At 36.8% G+C, this 18,478-nt stretch overlaps 1 protein-coding gene across 1 annotated transcript; it reads right to left on the reverse strand.

Moving 5' to 3' along the window:
- Positions 1–54: 54 nt before the first annotated feature.
- LOC104405226 (palladin-like) lies at positions 55–17,794 on the reverse strand (the record flags this gene model as incomplete). The annotated part of the gene is made up of 8 exons (XM_010013872.1): positions 17,688–17,794; positions 17,172–17,350; positions 14,845–14,911; positions 14,188–14,293; positions 13,179–13,253; positions 11,506–11,647; positions 1,158–1,277; positions 55–397 (listed from the first exon to the last, which is right to left on the reverse strand). Coding segments are annotated over exons 1-8 (1,139 nt in total), but the record flags the coding sequence as incomplete, so codon positions are not given.
- Between the last annotated feature and the right edge of the window lie 684 nt (positions 17,795–18,478).

Consider the following 18,478-nt stretch of genomic DNA (forward strand, 5'->3'; position numbering starts at 1 on the left):
GGAAGTTTATAGGAAACAAAAAACCCAACAAGAAAACAATAAAAAAATACTCACAGCTTTGGTTTGGCAAGCACAGGTGGTGGCTCCTTTGTGGGTGAAAGCAAGACAGCTGGAGGTGGGATGGATTTATCACCATTTGGCTTGCTGTTAATCATTCCATTTACTCCATGAATGGGATGGACACCATTTGTTTTTTCCTCAGACGAATTCAGCTGCAGTTGATGGGCTGTCCCACCAGATCTCAACTCGGTGTTGTTTGCTTGATGAGTCTCTGTATGTTTCTTAGGAGGAAGCTCAATAGAGCTAATTTCAACTGGAGGAAGTGGTGGGAAATGATGGAAATTATCACTGTTGGATTCTCTTGCCAGTGATTCATGAGTAGAGTTTTCTGAGTTGGCTAAAAGGAATCAGAAACAATGTGTCTCTGACAAGTCATAGACAATGTACACGGTACATGGCACAAGCTGCATTTTCAGCTTGTTAAAGGTGAGATCTCTTTGGCTCTGTGTGAACATTTTTCTAGATCTCCCATTGCTAATTTATGCTGAATTAGACACAACTGGCTATTCATTTTCTGACTTTGCCCCATGCAAAGGGACAATACATACACAATAAGGGACCTTATGGATCCCTCCAAATCTATTTCTGGAATCCAGCCACTAAGTGAGATTGGCAAGTACTGACAACAGCAGCTGAAACAGCATTTCCTCTTCCTGGAGTCTCAGCATCATTTAAGAACAAATAATCTAAAAATACTGAAGGATGTATGTATACATGGCATGTTTGCAATGGCAGCCGGGTGAGTGCATTCCACCGCAATATGTATGTAAACATGTTACAAAACTAAACATATCATCTCACAGTTTTCTATTTTACAAAAGGCGTATTCCGCCTTTGGTAGCATAATTTCATCTGCCTTCATTCTGCCTCTGCTACCATCTAGTCTCAGAACCTTACTGCTTAAAAACATCGGGCTTGTGGCAGGCACTTCAAAATTTTTTTTACATGAATAAAGATATTAAACTAGGAAATGGGCCAATAAAAACCCCTGTCTTACAGCAGCCCTTTCCTACGAGGGAAGCAGACTGATAACTTCACAGGTAAATTAATTACCTAAGATCTATGATTATAAATGCTTCTTTCCCTTTGTCACGTACCTGAGCAGACAGTTAGTTGTGCACTGCTTGTTACTGAACCATGTTCGTTTGTTGCTGTGCATGTGAAAAGTCCTGAATCTTCAGGAAAAGTTTCTGCAATTACAAGGGTACATATCTCTTCTGGAAATAAACAGAAAAATAAACTTCATCATAAACTATTTAAAGCACAATGTAATGTTTTTGCATTTATGTTAGAGGACACCAGAAAATGCTCCTTATACAAAGAAATGCTGGGAGGACTGCAGAAGAGCTTCCAGCATAAATGGCGTTAATGAAAATCCTTTTATATAAAAAAAAAAAGTAAGTGATTTCCACAAGCTGTTTTCAAAGTGGCCGCTCTTGAACAGTGATTCTGCAGTCACAAGTCTGTGCAGTCATTTTACACACTCAGCGTCTTCATTTTTATGCAGGATAGAACTAATTCATAAGCATCAATGTATTGGTTTTCATACACAATACTTGCAAGCTCTTTTTGGCCCTCTAAAACCATCAAAAAGAATGTCATGTTATTCGTTCTTTCCTGGAAGTTTTCTGTATTTAATGCAACATTTCAGATCAAATCCCATTCGCAATAAAACCAGAAAGCACTTTGTTATCACTTCCAGTTAGCTTTCCTGTGTAAACTTCCCAGAATTACAAACTATGGATGCATAAATATTCCCCTAATTTGGTAAGAGAATTTCCATCTCTGCACAGCAGTGAGAATAGATAAATTGAAAATATAGGACAAACCAGCATCCCCAGACACTGTTCAGAATGTTGTGACATAGATGTATTCTGTGGCTGTTTGAAATATCTTCATTCTACTTTGGTATGTCACAGTATGTGCTTTGATTATACCAGGGCCTCAGTCAGAAAGCTTACATGAAGGCTGGACTGTTCATATTTCAGGTTGGGTCTCTCAGTAATGTTTTCTAAATGAATCCCATCCATCCATAATGCACATATTTAATTATCCAGGCATTTCTTTTTCAGATTCTTCTAAGGAGTCACTTCATTTTATCTCTACTTGTAATAGTATTTAATATATATATAAAAAAATAAAATCACAGTATAGCCTATCTAAATAATCCTAACATTCACACAACACACCTAGATATTTTTAGACCTGGACTATGCTGCATCGTGGGTTTCCTTAATTAATTAGGAGATTCTTTCGCTTATGCTCATTTTCTAATCTCAAAACCAATGCAGAGAAGTTTTACAGAATTCAGTTTCATTAAAAAAATGGATATTTACATGGAATCCTGCATATCACAAAATCAGTGGAATATAGCTGATAAAACAAACTGAGAAGTGAGGAAAAATACTTCAGTCTCCAATACATCTTGCATGAAAATTATTCTGTAGTAGAGGTTCAGTAAAGTAAGCTTCAAGTCTTCTAGTTCAAAGAAGGAAAACATTCTCTAATAGTTTTGGGGGTTTTGTTTTGTTGTTTTGGTTTTTTGTTTAATTCTTTTCTCTTCCCTAATTTCCACTGTGGAATAGCAGACCGCTCTCTCCTTTACACAGTTAAAAAAAAGTTAAGGAATTTTTCCAATTAGAAATGACAATGTATCCAAAAACTCCCAGTACTGGAAATGGGCTAAAAATGAATGACTAATATTTGGCACAGAGCTGTTTTTCAGACAGCAGAACACGGGGGGTTTTTTTGGCAACACAAACCAGTCACTCTGTGTAACTGCAGGAGGCATGTATGGTAACACTGTAGCACGTTATCTGACCCAGATGAAGATTAATGACTCATGAAAGGTCTTATCAGGAAAGTAATGGGTAACACAAGCTAGTTTTTGAACTACTGAGATCAGCTTTTTTTAGAGTCTTGGTGTGTCATAAGCAGTTGAAGCTCTATTGTTAACCACACGTGCCTACTCCTGGATTGAACTGACTCTGGGGATGCAATCTGATACATGCAGCATACTAGTTTCCTGTTCATTTAACAGCAGAATTCTAAAAGCTGGCTGTTTCAGGTTTGCAAAGGAAAATCACTCCCACCATGCTGAGATCTGCTGTTTGAATGAGGGCAAAGATACTATGAAATATACCAGCAGAATACAAAATACCAGCAGAAGTCCTGTTTTCCAAGCAGCTGAGCTCATTAATGCATAATGTTCTTCCATTTCTTTAAGTATGTAAAAAAAAATCACATGAGAAAAGCTGATCTTCACTCTTCAGTGATACAAGAATTCTAATGGACTCTGCCCTGATGCGGTTTGTTTATGGAAGCAGCATATTTGTAAATTATACATGGTAAATTGCAGTAATCCTTGTAACAAAAATTGAAAGTAAATTAGTGATGAGACTAATCAGAGTTTAAAACTCAGTCTTCTCAGCCAGATGAGCAAACTACTACACATTTGTGATTAATCACGAGAAAACTGGCTAAACTGAAAATAGGAAAAAAAACCCCTAAGAACTAATCAAGAGGCGGCTTGGGCAAAAAGCATGTGCAAACAACACATTGCCATTGTCTTTATTCATTTTTCTTCCCCCAAACCAAGAATCACGAACCTCCAGGTGCTTGACAAAAGGCTAACTACAATGAAAAGCATGGAAATAAAGCAGTAATTTGACAAAAGAAACATTCTTTAAAGATTTCCATAATACATTCTGGATACACAGTGCTCTGAGTATTTTTCTAGCTTTACGTCCTGACTTTTGTAATTATTTTTCTTTCTGTTCCTGTGAAGTAGAATCTGATGATGTGAAGTAAATAACGTCTGTTCTACTTCCTGGCAATCACCAGCTGACAAATAATTTCATCACAAAAATGTGTTCCAGAAAGCAGCTCTGCAATCCTGTTCTCAGGGCCTTAAAACATATTTAACACTTGACTAAATGAATACAAAAGCACTCTGTTCACTGAAACATGTAAAATGCTTAGGCATGCAATTACTTGACTATTTTGTCAGTTATCTAGAAAGAAAGATTACATTTTATGCAGTAATCCTCTCCCTTTATGGTTCATGAGTCCATTAAGAAGAATTATCTTTGGTAAGACAGAAAACCTTTGCATTTTAACAAATTTCATCTCTGGTGATGTGTTTACTTCAGAATGTTTCTATGTACTAAATTGAAAGTTGTTGAGTAGTTGTTATATTTGCACCTGCATCTCCAAATGTGATCATTAGCTTCCTCCACTGTAATGCACATACAGCCCTGGGAAGTAAGTATGGTCTTTAATTAATAGTTGTTCATTAGGATTCAAGGACCAGAGCTATTTCTATAGCTGCAGGTTCAAAGCTGTAAGTTTTCTGCTACACCAAGACACGTGTTAGTCAGAGTGGTGGCTTCCTGGTAAAAATCCAACCAAACACAACCCTGCCATCTTGTAGACAACTTGTCTCTTGTTCTCCCTCTTGTTCCCCTAGTCATCAGATGTTTAACTACAGCTTAACAGCAAAGCAAGTTACCATCAGGTAACTTCCCATTTAGGTATCTGTGCATCTTTTATATACATAAGAATGAGGAAGTGTGAAAATAGAGTAGAATTGAATATGCAGAGTAGCATAATAGATGGCATTGCAGACCTGTAGATACCTTAACTTGCAATAACACAATGAAAAAAGTATTTAATTTACCTGTTCCTGATGATCATTACTGTATACAACTTTACCCAGTCAGGCAGCAGTTCTGGCTTATTTAATAGGCTTCATGCCACTCAAGAAATGAAGAGACAAATTTTAAAAAAGTATACAGAACCTCCTATGCTTGAAGATACCTCAAACAGCACTTGTAAAACACTTCTTAGAACAAAACTGAACAACAGCAAATTTGGTTCTGGGCAATACAATGCAGTTTCAGGGTACGGAACTCAGGTTACAGCAAATGTAATGAACACCCAAGAAGGCTGCTAACTAGCCAGTTCAGGTACAGTGAATGGGAATACATGATGGTACAATATGATACAATAATGACAGCATGGACTTCAGTACCTGAAGCAGTGTTCATGTTTGAGGAGAAATTAAGCTATTTATCAGGGTGCAGGAAGAGCTTATGGTAACGCAGTTATGATGATGTAGATGCCTAAGCCAGCTAGTCTGAAGTCAGGTGTATGAATTGAAGCTGAAATCAACATATTCAGCAGTGTGACTGTGATGATTAATGTACTCCCCTAAGCTTTGAATATTTACAACTGAAGATGAAAAGCAGCATTTTTTAAAAATCAAACAGTGCAAAATCAGAGATTTGCTTTGAATTTGGAAGCATCAACAAGCAAGGAAAGTTGTTGTAGTCAGACTTAAAAGGGGTCCCTGAGAGGATAAGAATTCTGTAGCTCAGAAGTGCAGAGTACAACTGAGAATGAGAAGCAATAGCACATAGGTTGATCAGACCACCTTTAATGAAAGATAATACTAGTTTATTTTCAGTTTTTCTCTCCATTTGGCATCTTGAACTATAGCTCATTGGAGATCGCTATCGTCAAGCCCTTCTTTGCTGCCCAGTAATGAAAGAAAGAGATAGATTCTTAGTCATAATTCTTTTGTTTTCACTAGAAAATGCAATGATCCAACATGCACGCTGACATACTGAAGTTTCTGTGTTTTGAATCTCATCATCTATCAAAAAGCTGACTTTCTTGGTGTGAGGGGGCAGTAAGGATTTCTGTAACATTTGCCATGTATCTTTTGTTTCCAATATGCAGAAATACGGGGGAATTTCTAACGGACTTACACAGCACTTCCTTACACTTACTGGAACACAGCAGCCAAACAGGGAACAAGAAAGCACAATCCAAGAGAAGTGGTGGCTATCTTTTGAGATGTTTTTGGTGAGCATACATAGTATTGTGCTTAGGAAAATAAAGCATATATATGTGGCAATTCCCTGGCAATTTAAGAAAAATTACTTCATATAATTTTCTTCTTACATTAGACATTTCTTCTTACATTAGACAATTGTTTTAATGTAATTCAATCCAGTTTGTGGCTGCCTCCAGACAGCTGAGTAATGGTCAAAATATCAACAGCTGGCAAATGACTCAATGGGATTTTTCATTCTCAGGCAGCCTGTTCTTTGAAGGATTCAGTCAGTATAAAATCAAAAAGAAGTACAGAGCAGGTAATTTGACAAACTGTGATGTTGGCTTTATGTAATCTGACTAGCTATTAATTCACAAAGCAGTCTGGAGAGATTTGTGATGCAAACTGATTTCTGTCTAGACAGAAAAAGGAGTGCAAAACACATTAGGATAGATAGAATGTACACAAAAAAAGTATCAAAAACCATCTCTTTGCTTCTTAATTTCTTACTTACATGAGTTCATGGAACATTTTTCTTTTAAAAAATTAATATTGACCTAGCAAAGAACAACTGATGGTTTTGAGCACTAGAAAGTGTTTATTGATGGTTGGGCTTTGGTCAACAACCAGCAATTAAAGTCAACACAACTCATTACAATTCATGTAGAATTCCACGGAAGATGTACACTTAGAAAAATCTTTAGAAATCATGTCCATTTTTCAAAATTCTAAACACTTATCTAGCACAGTCATGTTGGTTTCCCTATCAGTCTCGCACACGTATTCACCATCTGCACTGAATACCAGCTGTATGTTTGCTTATGGACAATTTCCTCTGCAGGTATTGTTTTGTCTGGCTTCTTAGAGTCTGAACTGCACCACAAACCAGTGTTGTACCTACTGCATTTCTAGTACCCTTCCAGCTTCCTGTTGTAGAAGAATTAAGAGCCTTCATGACATTCTAAAACCCAGTATTACTACTAATACACAAAAGAGTGCTCATCATTTATGCCAAAAGGAAATATGTACATTTTGCCCAAACTTTATTTACATTACCTTTGCAAGCATGGAGTCAATTCCTACACAAATAAACCAGTAAGCGTACTGTCGTTAATTTTAGTGGAGAGTAAGACACTGCACGTTATTTAATAGGGTTTAGTAGGAACTGATACATGCACAAATCTTACAGGGATACTACTTGGCTCAATGAATGCAGGGAGAACAAAATACCACACAGAAATACTTTCATAGGTTTTGGGTAGCAGGAAGGTTCTTACAAATATATATTACAATGGAATTACAAGCATGAAAAAAAACCCCAACAGGCTGCTGTCAGGCATTCTCCACTGTTATGTCTATTAAACTGCAGCGATACAGATATCAAAATAGTATTTTGAGATGCCTTTGTACTCTTGCCTTGCCACCTATCTTGAGAGTGGTACGAGATACCTTGATATTAAGTAACTTTTATGTACCTAGGAAAACTCAAGAAATGCACCTTTCATGAAAGGATCCATTCCCTAGCATTCTTTATAAGGCCTCCAGTATCCTCTCCCAGGGTCTGCAAGCTAACCAGACATGGGAAGAAGAGCACTCAGTACCATCAACATGATGGTACAGGTATGTTAGAAGGCTTGTAAGGAGATGATCTTTTTGAACTCAGAATCTCACCTTCTATTTCCTCTTTCGTGTAGTAGTTCTGAAAGGAAATTGCTAGGTTTGTGGACTATGATAAATATTCTTACTTATTCCACAGTAATACCTATCTGTCAGCCCATACGAACCTTGTGACTAGCAGTTCTGAAAATTACTTAGTTGCCCATGAAAAAATCTTCTAGCAAGAGGCATAATATATGATTTCCTTTGTACTCAACTATTCACAGAATGGAATTTGAACCTTTGGTTTCAAACAAGCAAGCACTTCGTTCGACTATGTAACAGTGTGTTCCTGGTCTGAAATATTTTGTTGATCAGCATTATACACATTATGTTGCTTAAAGAGGGTGAAGGAGTAAAAAAAGATTATCAAACACAAGAAAACATTATTCATGATTGTGAGCTTTGGCAGAACAGTTTTACATCAGCTATTAAAAACAAAACCCTAAGATATGCTAGTAAATTTGGACTCTGTAGAAACTTTGTGTAGTTTCAGTCCTTTCAGATCCTTTCTATCATGTTAAAGGAGACAGTGAATGCAGTTCAAGTGATTTTGTAGAAAAGAAGCTCATGATAATAGTGACCCAGATATAATAGGTACTATTCTCATAGCACTGGTAGATTAAATCTAGAAAAGATGATACTACTTGATCAGGAAATAAGTTTCTCTGGGAAGGGGAAAAAAGTCAACCCATTGATCCAATTTTTATTTTTTTTAGATATCAAGAAATCAGATGAGATACTTACTTTGTAATATATATTAGAGGAGACTGTTCCAAGAAAGATACAGAATTTAACATATTTCAACACAAATCTATTCTCCTTTATTTCTTTTCACATTGAAAGGATTGATATGATATTGAAACTCTCCTTGAACTGTTCTGACTGTAACATACAATTTTTAAACTTTACAGTTTGGGTTATGATTACAAACTACCAATAGCCTACAAACCACCAAGTTAGCACATTACAGGTTAATTTGATTTTCCAGCACTCTTCAGTCCTTCACACAGCTCACATTTCAAGCCTCCATTAATCATATCATTTAGTTACATGTACACTGGGCATCAGCTGTTACTAGAGGCGATGATGCTACACACCACAATCAAATATTATTAAGTGTCAGGATACAGCATGTATGTGTGTGTGCGCGTGTGCACACACGTGTGTGTGTATATGCATATATGTATGATGTTCGTGAAGTAAAATAGGTATACAACAATTCTGTGAAGCAGTAAGAAAATTGAGTAACTGATGAAGAAACCAGAAGCTTTTTCCCTCTTCACCTCCTCTTCTTTCCACAAAAGCTATGAGAAAGCTGAATTTATCCTAGAATTAACCTTTCACTACTCTTTTCTAGTCCATATCTTCATAGCCACAACTGCTTTTTGACAAACATCACTTAGCTGCTAAGTCTGTACCCCCTACAGTCAAAGACTGCCAATGTGACCCCCCAAAGTTCAGAACATCTCCCATTGCTAAGGTCCTTCAGTTCAGAGACACTCTTAGAAAGACACCAGGTCTTAGAAAACTTTTCAGTTTTATTTTTCTACTGCATAATTAAAACTCTCCAAATCCAAGCATATTTAAGCAAAACCAGCCACCCTCTCAAAGCAAGGCTCACACCATATCACTGTCTTCTCTTCTACTTGTTGTTTGACTCGGAAAAATGAAAGAAAAGAACAAACATTTTCAGTCTTTCAGCTTCTGCTTCTATTCAAGAAACCACCACAGCGTATAATGATGTATAATAGGAAAATGAAGCAGCCAGAGAAACCCTTTCATTGGAAGGACACTTTTTGCTTTCTGAAATCTAGGACTTTTATCTTGAGAATAGGCTCGAAAAATTCAATGTGCCCTTGTTTTTGAGGTCTAGCTTTTACTTGCATTTAAGACAGTTCACATCTGCCAAGCTAGACTGGCCAAACTAGCATTTAGTGGTTGGGTGTTATGAAACTCTTGCAAGTACAATTTGGGTAATGGAATTTTGTGGGATTTGTTCTTTTTCCTCAATAGTATGCAAATTGCTCATTTTCTGAGAACAAAGTTTACTTCAAAGTTTAAGCTGTGAGGCTCTCCTCGCAGGTCCAAATGGAATTTACTGTTTAACTAATAAAGGAATTGATGTAAAGGACAGTGTAGAGTATGGAAGGTGTGATAAAGAAACACTGTCTTTATGGGAGTTTCATATTACCAATGCTCAGCAGAAACACTTTTCTATTTAGGGCTCCAGTACAAACTCAAAGAGCCAGTGAATCAAGAGATTATTTTTTCATGTGATTCTTACCAGGTTCAGTTGCAGATCGTGGCTCTGCGGATCACATCGCAAGGAGGGGAAACAAACAAGAAAAATAGTATTAGAGATTCCATCAATGAACAACAGTATACTGAATGAACGTATTATACGAAAAACCATAGACAAGTACAGAATCTGCGCAGACATATTACAAAATAAGTAAGAGCTAAATTGTTTGTTGGCAGCAGTAGTTCAATTATTACTTCTAGCCATTACAATCACTGAAATGTGAGAGAGGACTCGATCCAAAACTCAATCCTGACAGACTATATCACGATCTTTCCCCACTCTCTATGAAAAATAGCCTCTTCAGATTATTGCCTGTGCTGGTTTTGGCCGAGTGTGGCCATGCTGGGTGCGCTAGAACTTAAGTAAAAACTGGAGTCAAAGGCAGCCAAGTGGTATGCCACAACTGATACTGCTAATGTGTTTTACTCAATCCTTTTGGCAGCAGAGCATAGGCCACAGTTTGCTTTCACTTGGAGGGGCATCCAGTACACCTGGAATCAACTGCCCCAGGGGTGGAAACATAGCCAGAACCAGCCAAAACGAGCACACCAGGCTAGGAGGAAAAGAATGAGTTCATTGCAATGATAAAGCTGATGGTTCAGTCCAAAAGGACCAGGGGTGGAGACTGTAATGGATATACCTTTAAAATGTTGTAACCCATGATTTGAGTTGCATGCTATAGCAATTACTATAGCAGGAACCACCTAAACCAGTGGAGGACAAGCCTTCCAAGAAACAGTCCATGTACAGCAGTGACCCAACCTGAGCTTGTTTAAGTGCCAAATAACTCCATGCAACACACCACCTCTCCTGTCCTGAGTGACCACCATAACATATGGGTCTCAAAAATCATGGACCAAATGAAGTCAACAGACATTTTGTGGGAATTTGTGGATGTTTTACGGACATTTCACATGGGTGGTCCATAGATTAGGGGGAATGATATCTGTGTATTATATCAAAGGATGGGAAGGGCGGTAGTGGTTACTGAGGATTTATTGAATAGCAAAGACCTGATCATGGTGTAAATGCTATGGAATAAGGGATGTAGAATATGCTGGGTTTGGCTGGAACAGTTATTTTTCTTCATAGTAGCTGTATGGGATATGTTTTGGATTTATGCTGGGAACAGTGTTGATTATTCAGGAATGTTTAAGTTGTTGCTGAGCAGTGCTTACACAGAGTAAGCCTTCTCTGCTTCTTATACCACCCCACCAGAGAGGAGGCTGGGGATGCACAAGAAGCTGGGAGGGGACACAGCAGGGACAGCTGACACCAACTGAACAAAGGGATATTCCATACCATATGGCATCATGCTCAGCATATAAAACTGGGGGAAGAAGAAGGAAAGGGGGATGTTTGGAGTGATGGTGTTTGTCTCCCCCAGTAACCATTATGTGTGATGGAGCCCTGCTTTCCTAGAGGTGGCTGAACACCTGCCTGACCATAGGAAGTGGAGAATTAATTCTTTGCTTTGCTTATGTGTGTGGCTTTTTCTTTACCTATTAAACTGTCTTTATCTCAACCCACAAGTTTTCTCATTTTTACTCTTCTGATTCTCTCCCCCATCCCACTTGGGGTGAGTGAGCAAGTGGCTGCATGGGGCTTAGTTGTCAGCTGGGATTAAACCATGACACTGACTTACTTTTTTGGAGAATTCTGAAGTCTGGAGAATCTTGAATTTCAATGCCTTGTCGAAACCACTTAACATGAATGGGAGGGAGTCCTCTGACCCTGCATTCCAATACCACGACTTGTCCTTCAGATGCTGTAGAGTTTTGTAGCTCCTGAAATATAACAATCGCAATTCAAATGAACCAGGAGCACTTTATAGTCTTAAAAATTGTCTTTTCTTCCCTTTGTAATATTTCAACTTTATTTTATTGTGTCATTACATTTTTGCAATAGGCATTTTCTGTGAGCTGTATTTCATTCCGATTAAATTTTATATATCATATATATAGTTTAAAATGACTGAATAGATTATTTTCAAATACATTCTTAATATGACCAAAAATGGAAAAGCTGTAGGACTGTTTAATGCCTCAGATCATAATAAGCAGATAATTGCAGTCTGAACTTTCGTTTTTCATCCTTCTTCCACAAGGTGAAATTAAAACTCTGCAACTAACCTACACATTGATTGACTTGGTTCTGAGAAAGTAGCTGTGCTGCTTTCAGGTCAACCTGTAGGATATGGAATTGCATTTCCTGTGAGCAATTTATAACCAACCAAGCAAAATTAGATGACACACATGCTATTAGGATATGGATGGCTTCTGAGACAGTATTATGGCTGTAATAAATTCTTATATCTGAAAAATTTCAGGAAGAGTCTAATCTTTTATGGAGAACTACAATGAGAGAACAGAAACACTATTTTAAGTAACAGAATTGACAGTAGACAACCACTATTTTTGCCTTTGTAACTATCTGAAGATTATAAATCAAAGACTTTTTTATTGTACTGGCTGTCTCCTCCCCTTTCAAAGTTATTAATAATGTTTTAGGCTTCGATGCAGCCAAGCATTTAAATCTAGGTCTAAGCACAGAGTTATCCCTACTTACTATACACAGATCTGTAGTTAATTGAATACATAAGAATTTTGTTCCATGGAGATCTAAAAATCTTTGGATTGTTCCCTGAAGTTTGCATAGGAAGAAATTTACATCAGAAAGCTGGAGTAAGTATATTTTTCTTCTTCATACCTGGTTCACTTCTTGTGTAATTAAAGTTTTGGTTTGGAAGGTCCCAACTGGTTTAAGCCAGTTAATACTGGATTTCAGGGACAAGAGATGGGAAGGAACAGTAGAGTTTTGATTGCTTTGGTAGTTACTGAATGAGGGCTGGATTTTTCCTACTTCCACTCTTTCTAGGAAATTACCTTCCACCCTATCTTGCAGTAACCACATTCTCTAGTCCCTTGCACCTCCACTATTCATTCTTCTGTGACACCTGCAGAATCAGTGCAGAATTATGAGAGATAGAATCAGACCTTTCTGATTTTTGACATGAGAAAGGGTTTATGATGGAGCCAAGCTAGGCAGTTGTGGAGAACAAGGCTTACTCTTCCATCTAGGAAAAACTACTTGCTATTCTGTATTAGCTTTTCGTCAACTATTTTTCTGAAGTAATAAGCAGAAATACCTTCTCTGCTTCATTTTGACTTCAAAAAGTGGTGATTAAAAAATAGTTACTGCTATGCAAATGATGTTTGGGGCACAGTGAAAATAATATTTTTAATTAAGATTGTATTTTAGAGATTTCCTACTGGAGTATAGGGGTATGATATAAAAATCATTATGGATAAAACATACCTTTGTAAAAATGGGTGCAGAATAGATAGGCTTGGGTCCATCCAGACGGTGCAGGCATGAAGTAGGGCTTTGAACCTGCAAAGCAATGCAACAATGCTGTAAAATTGAAAGAATATTGGTTTCAATAATATGGCCTGCATGTATCTATGCAACAATGCAAACGCTCAATCGTACAGTCTTCTTATGGTGTTCTCATTCTAGTTGTTGAGTGACATCACTATTTCACATCTGTTTTATTTCTGAAATCAAAATACAAGCTTTAAAGGCTTCTATACTTCCCATGAGAATTTTGCATCCAACTGTCTTTGCCTTGAAGTATTTTGAGAGTTTGACTCCTGGTAACATCATTCAAGTAAGTCCTCTGCAATGAAGCCTTTTTGCTTCTCCTGTTATTACATCCCTTGGCTGCTGTAGTAATAAAAAACTCCAGGTACCTAAAAGCTTATCAAGTTTAGCCAAAGGAAGGGAAAAGAATTTACCCTGTACAGTCTAACAGAGATTTTTATTTCATTTGCATTTTGATTTATATGCAAACTCTAAGTCATCCACAGTGACATTAAAACAGTATACATTAATGAACATTGATTTTCTACATTTAACATCTAGATATTAAAATCTAATTTTCTCTAAAAGGCCCAGAGAAATGACAGCAGTATTTTATTTAAGAACAAAATCTAAAACATTTGCTAAAACATACTGTAGGCATTCATTTGTATTACATTCTTTTGGATTTGGAGTAAGTCACTATTAAGTGATATACTCTGTAATTTTCATCACCATTAGCTTCTCACATGCTGTGTTAATACACACTGTGTAAGAATCCATATATATATTTTTACTCCACATTTACTGGATATATACTTAATTAAAATCAGCATTCGTAATATAGTAACGTAAGTTTGTAGTTCAATAATATAATTCCTCAAAATGACGGTTTTTCAGGACTTACAAATGTTGAAATAAAATTTAAAATACTTTCACTAATTTAAAAATTGATGTCTAAAAATACCTGTTGACTGGGCACAGAGATAGGTTGAATTACAGCTGTGGTGACTCCAGACTTTGGTGCAGAAGATCCTATTGTCAAGGAAACAGAAGTGGTTTTCTTTTGGGCCCTGAAAAAAGGAAAACAGTAAGCACTTTATAAGATCTGAAATCAGAATATGATAGTTTGTAACTTGTAAGCTACCCCGTATTTTCTACATCTTTAAATATATCATTATCAGCTGAAAAGATCAACACTGGAGGAAGCTTGAGAACACAATCTTTGGCTAATCTACACTTTCACATATAATAAGAAGTACTGACTTAAGATAGAAACTAAAATGTATTTTGCTTCTTTAATTGTAGGCCTCTGCATGGATGTTTTAGAGGCACAGGGCTGGGTGATTACAAATGAAGACTTGGTTAGCTTACTTATGAATATGAAAAGTTGATATCAGCAAAAGAGTTGTCAGGGTGCTACCAGACTTCTCTGACAGAACAAGCACAGTAATACAATCTACAGTTATACTACTATACATTTATATCACACGAGAGAAGGGGAAAAGGCATGCCATACACAAATATACCCCAGATGCTTATTTAGATCTAAAACTACCACAGAATTTCCAGTGCCCCTTATCAAGAACGTTAGCACAGCATTGATTCTACTTTGCACACTTACTGTGGCATAGCTCCAGATTTTGATTTGAAGATTAAACTTTCACTTTCTGAATCAGTGGAACTGGCACCTGGAAAAGAAAGTATTTTCAGTAATCTCATATTAATTTACTGATTTATTTAATGTTTAAATTCCAATGAAAAAAACATGCTACTTTTTCATTTCACTTTAAGAGCTGAGAATTTTCCATAATAAACTACTGCAGTTTTTCTTATATGATAAAGATTGTAACTATATACTTTAGACAGTTACAGAAATCATAACCAACTCTTTTTCCTAGGCAAAATTTTAGCTGTCTTCCTTCATCCTGAAGCAAATATGGCCAAAAAAAAAAGTTGGCTACTACTACTCTAGTGGAAATGTATAATTTTATTTATGTCAATGTTACAACTTGAAGCTTAAGCAAATATATGGCTTATACACAGATAACAAATCTTCAACCTTAAGTAAGAGCAACTCAGTTGCTCAGACATTTTCAGACTAAACTTGCTTCCCATGATCTCCAGAGTTCAGACTATTTATATTAACCTATACATAATATTTATGTACTGGTATTTCTTGCCAGGAAAGGCTTGATATAATGTATGTGTTTGGCAATACCCTGAAGTCACTTAAAGAAAAAAATATGAAAGCATTTATTCCCCTTATCTTAATTTTTCCAAAGAACAGGTACTTCACACAACATTTATTCTAAACATTTATGCAGGACACATTATTCCTCAAAGGATTTGTGCGTACATATGGACAGCTGTACTGTAATACAAATCATAAGGAATTCATAATCTATATGAATAGTATAGCACAGACTGATTCCAAGGAAACAAAGCTTGGACTGAAGTACCCAAGTACCCCATTTATTTACAAAGTTCAGACTGCAAAAATCAAAGCAACACATAGCACAGAAAAAGTAAGAAGAGAGAAGCAATGTCAAGTCAGCAAAGTGTGTCTGCATGAAAGTATTCCTCATGAGCAAAGGATAAAGGTTTTGTGTGGCTGGCCCTGCTGCACAGAATTATGACACATCAGTGTCACCAAGATTATTAACAGTCTGGTTTCCTTAAAGATCATAGGGAAGGAGCCTAACAACTTGCACAGTTTTCTCTTTCAAAGTTACATGTTGTAAAACTTCAAGTCAGCACTTCCACATAGTAAGACTTTGCTGGATCTCAAGAAAGGAATCCTTCTATTCACTGCATCTCTCTACGTAGCTGTTTCTTTTTTAGTGTTGCTTCTGTTACTGTAAGTTCACACAGTATTATATATTTGTACTATACCTGAGCATTTCTGAAAGCATGCTTACTTCCATAAGAAAAGTCTTCCTAGAATCTGTAAGATTCAGAAAAGTCTTGGGGACTTTGCTATTATATCCCAGTGTGGGATGACAAAGCTCTGATAATGAAAAGGCATAATGAAAGAAACCTTATAAATGCACATCTGCCACAATTTAGCTAATTTATAGTGAAAAGCTTATTGCTTTATTAATCAAAAGCTATTAAATCATTTTGGTATGGTATTATTCAGATTTGTTATGGCTATTTGTTACATTAATTTGGTTTATGCTTTCAATTATGCATTTAAATTAATTTCTATGAGATACAAACTGGTAAAAGAATGTTTGAAAATGCATGAACTAAAATAAAAATAAGTATTCAATTAATATAATCATGCCTAGAATCCAGTCCTCCTCTAAAAAAAATAGTGTAATAATTTTACTCATGGTTAAGTAAGTCATTAGCTTTCCGCAGAGAAAATAATATTTGAATTATGACTAATTTTGAAATGAAGAAATATCTTGAAAATTGCTAGCAGTTGATTCTGGACAAAACCAGTATGACTAACTTTTAACCCGACCTAGAGTCAGTGTACCAAATATGAAGAATTATATATTTACACATGACTGAAGACAACTCATTTGGGGCAGCCACATTTATTTGCACTGGAAGGAAGTTCAGAACTGAGGCAAGGATTACTGCTATCATGAAAACCATTATTGGTATTACCAGTCAAATCTTTATTTGATTTACAGAGGGTACTACTTAAAAGCTAACCACATGCCAAAAGCTCTGCTTCTTTGTCTTTTTCCATTCTTTGCCTTTCATTCTTTCACCCTAAATACATGGCAATCTACCCACTGATTTGTGGGACATTCCTTGAAATACCTGAATTAATATGATGAGGTGTTCTAAATGTTTTGCATTAAAGTGAAGCAGAGGAACACCATAAAGATATCACCAAAGCAAACGTAATCTTAACATGCAGAATCAATACCAAACTTCATCTTGGTTATCTTTTCCTGTGTGCATCAAGTATCTTATCATGTCATCTCTTACCTTCAATGAATATTTCAGCTGATGTACTATCTGCACCAATGGAATTTGAAGCCACGCAAGTATAGCGTCCAGTATCGTCTTCAAAGGCTTCTGCTATGATTAGTGAATGAAGTCCTCCGCTTCCAGAACGGATCTGAATGTCAGGGGAATTCTGGAGCTCTTTTCCTTCACAGAACCATCTGCAGCCCACACACATTTATAAAGACAAAGGAAAAAGAACATAAAGGATTGGTTCAGGCTCATCGCACACAAGAAGACATTACACTCTGCTGCAAAAATCTAAATTGCTACTGAAATCAGCACATGGTGCTTTGAAGTGTTTAATGGCATTTGCAAAGAAATAACTTGTTGGAATAAACTTTGTTTAAAAGGTAGTGAGACATTTCTGAATGCTAAGGAAACTGCACACCTCGACAATTTAAAACTATTCCCTGTCCTGGTTTGGGACAATTAATGCTTTCTGTGTGTCTCATGCATTGGCTTGCTTTGACCACAGTCTAATCTATTTAATTTTACCTTGCTACTCCGTTCTTCCTATAACTCACCGATTCTCCACACAGGATGTTTGATTTTTGTCTATCATGCCCAGTCAACCTGATATAATCCTGTGGTACAGCTTCCATATTGCTAAACTTGGAGTAGGTTTACTTTTGCCTCAGATCAGGAACACAAACTGGTTTTCTAGCTCTGGATTTTAAAGGTATGTATATAATGCATGTTCCACTACCAAAATGATGCCCTAACTGGGTTTAGGAACAGGCAAAACAAACACTTATCTGGGATGATTTACAACTAGCTAAAAGCACAGCCTATTCTTTTCACATAGGGTCTGTCAAGCATTTTCCAGGGCAGGCTGCCTGAAGAGCTAGTTCATGTTTTCAGCATGAATTGCTGCCATGAAGGTACCAGCTCCCATCTCTTTTCTGTTTGATTCCGTAGTATCAGCAGTCCTGTTCTCATAGGCTACTCCATGAGTTGTCCATACCTCTAGCAGCCCAGCAAGAATGAGAAGTAAATAATTCTTTATCTACAGGGGCTGCTATGCAGTTTTGCAAGGGGTGATAGATTGGTGAGTCACTAAAGGAAAATCATTAGGGAACAGCCTTCCTTCCATTCTCAAAAATTCTCTATGTCCTAAAACCAAATTTTGCCAAGTCCTTCTGAGCTTGACTCCCACTCCAGTCTTACAAACGCATTCTGATCTTTACCACTTTTCCTTCCTTTCCTCTTACCCCGTAATCTTAATCTGTGCTTTTCCATGTTCTCTTTCTGCCCTCCTTTCCCTCTTCTTCATCTGCCCCCCACCC

The sequence above is a fragment of the Nestor notabilis genome, unplaced genomic scaffold (assembly GCF_000696875.1).
Source record: "Nestor notabilis isolate BGI_N333 unplaced genomic scaffold, ASM69687v1 scaffold16314, whole genome shotgun sequence".
In the NCBI taxonomy this organism is placed as follows: Eukaryota; Metazoa; Chordata; class Aves; order Psittaciformes; family Psittacidae; genus Nestor; species Nestor notabilis.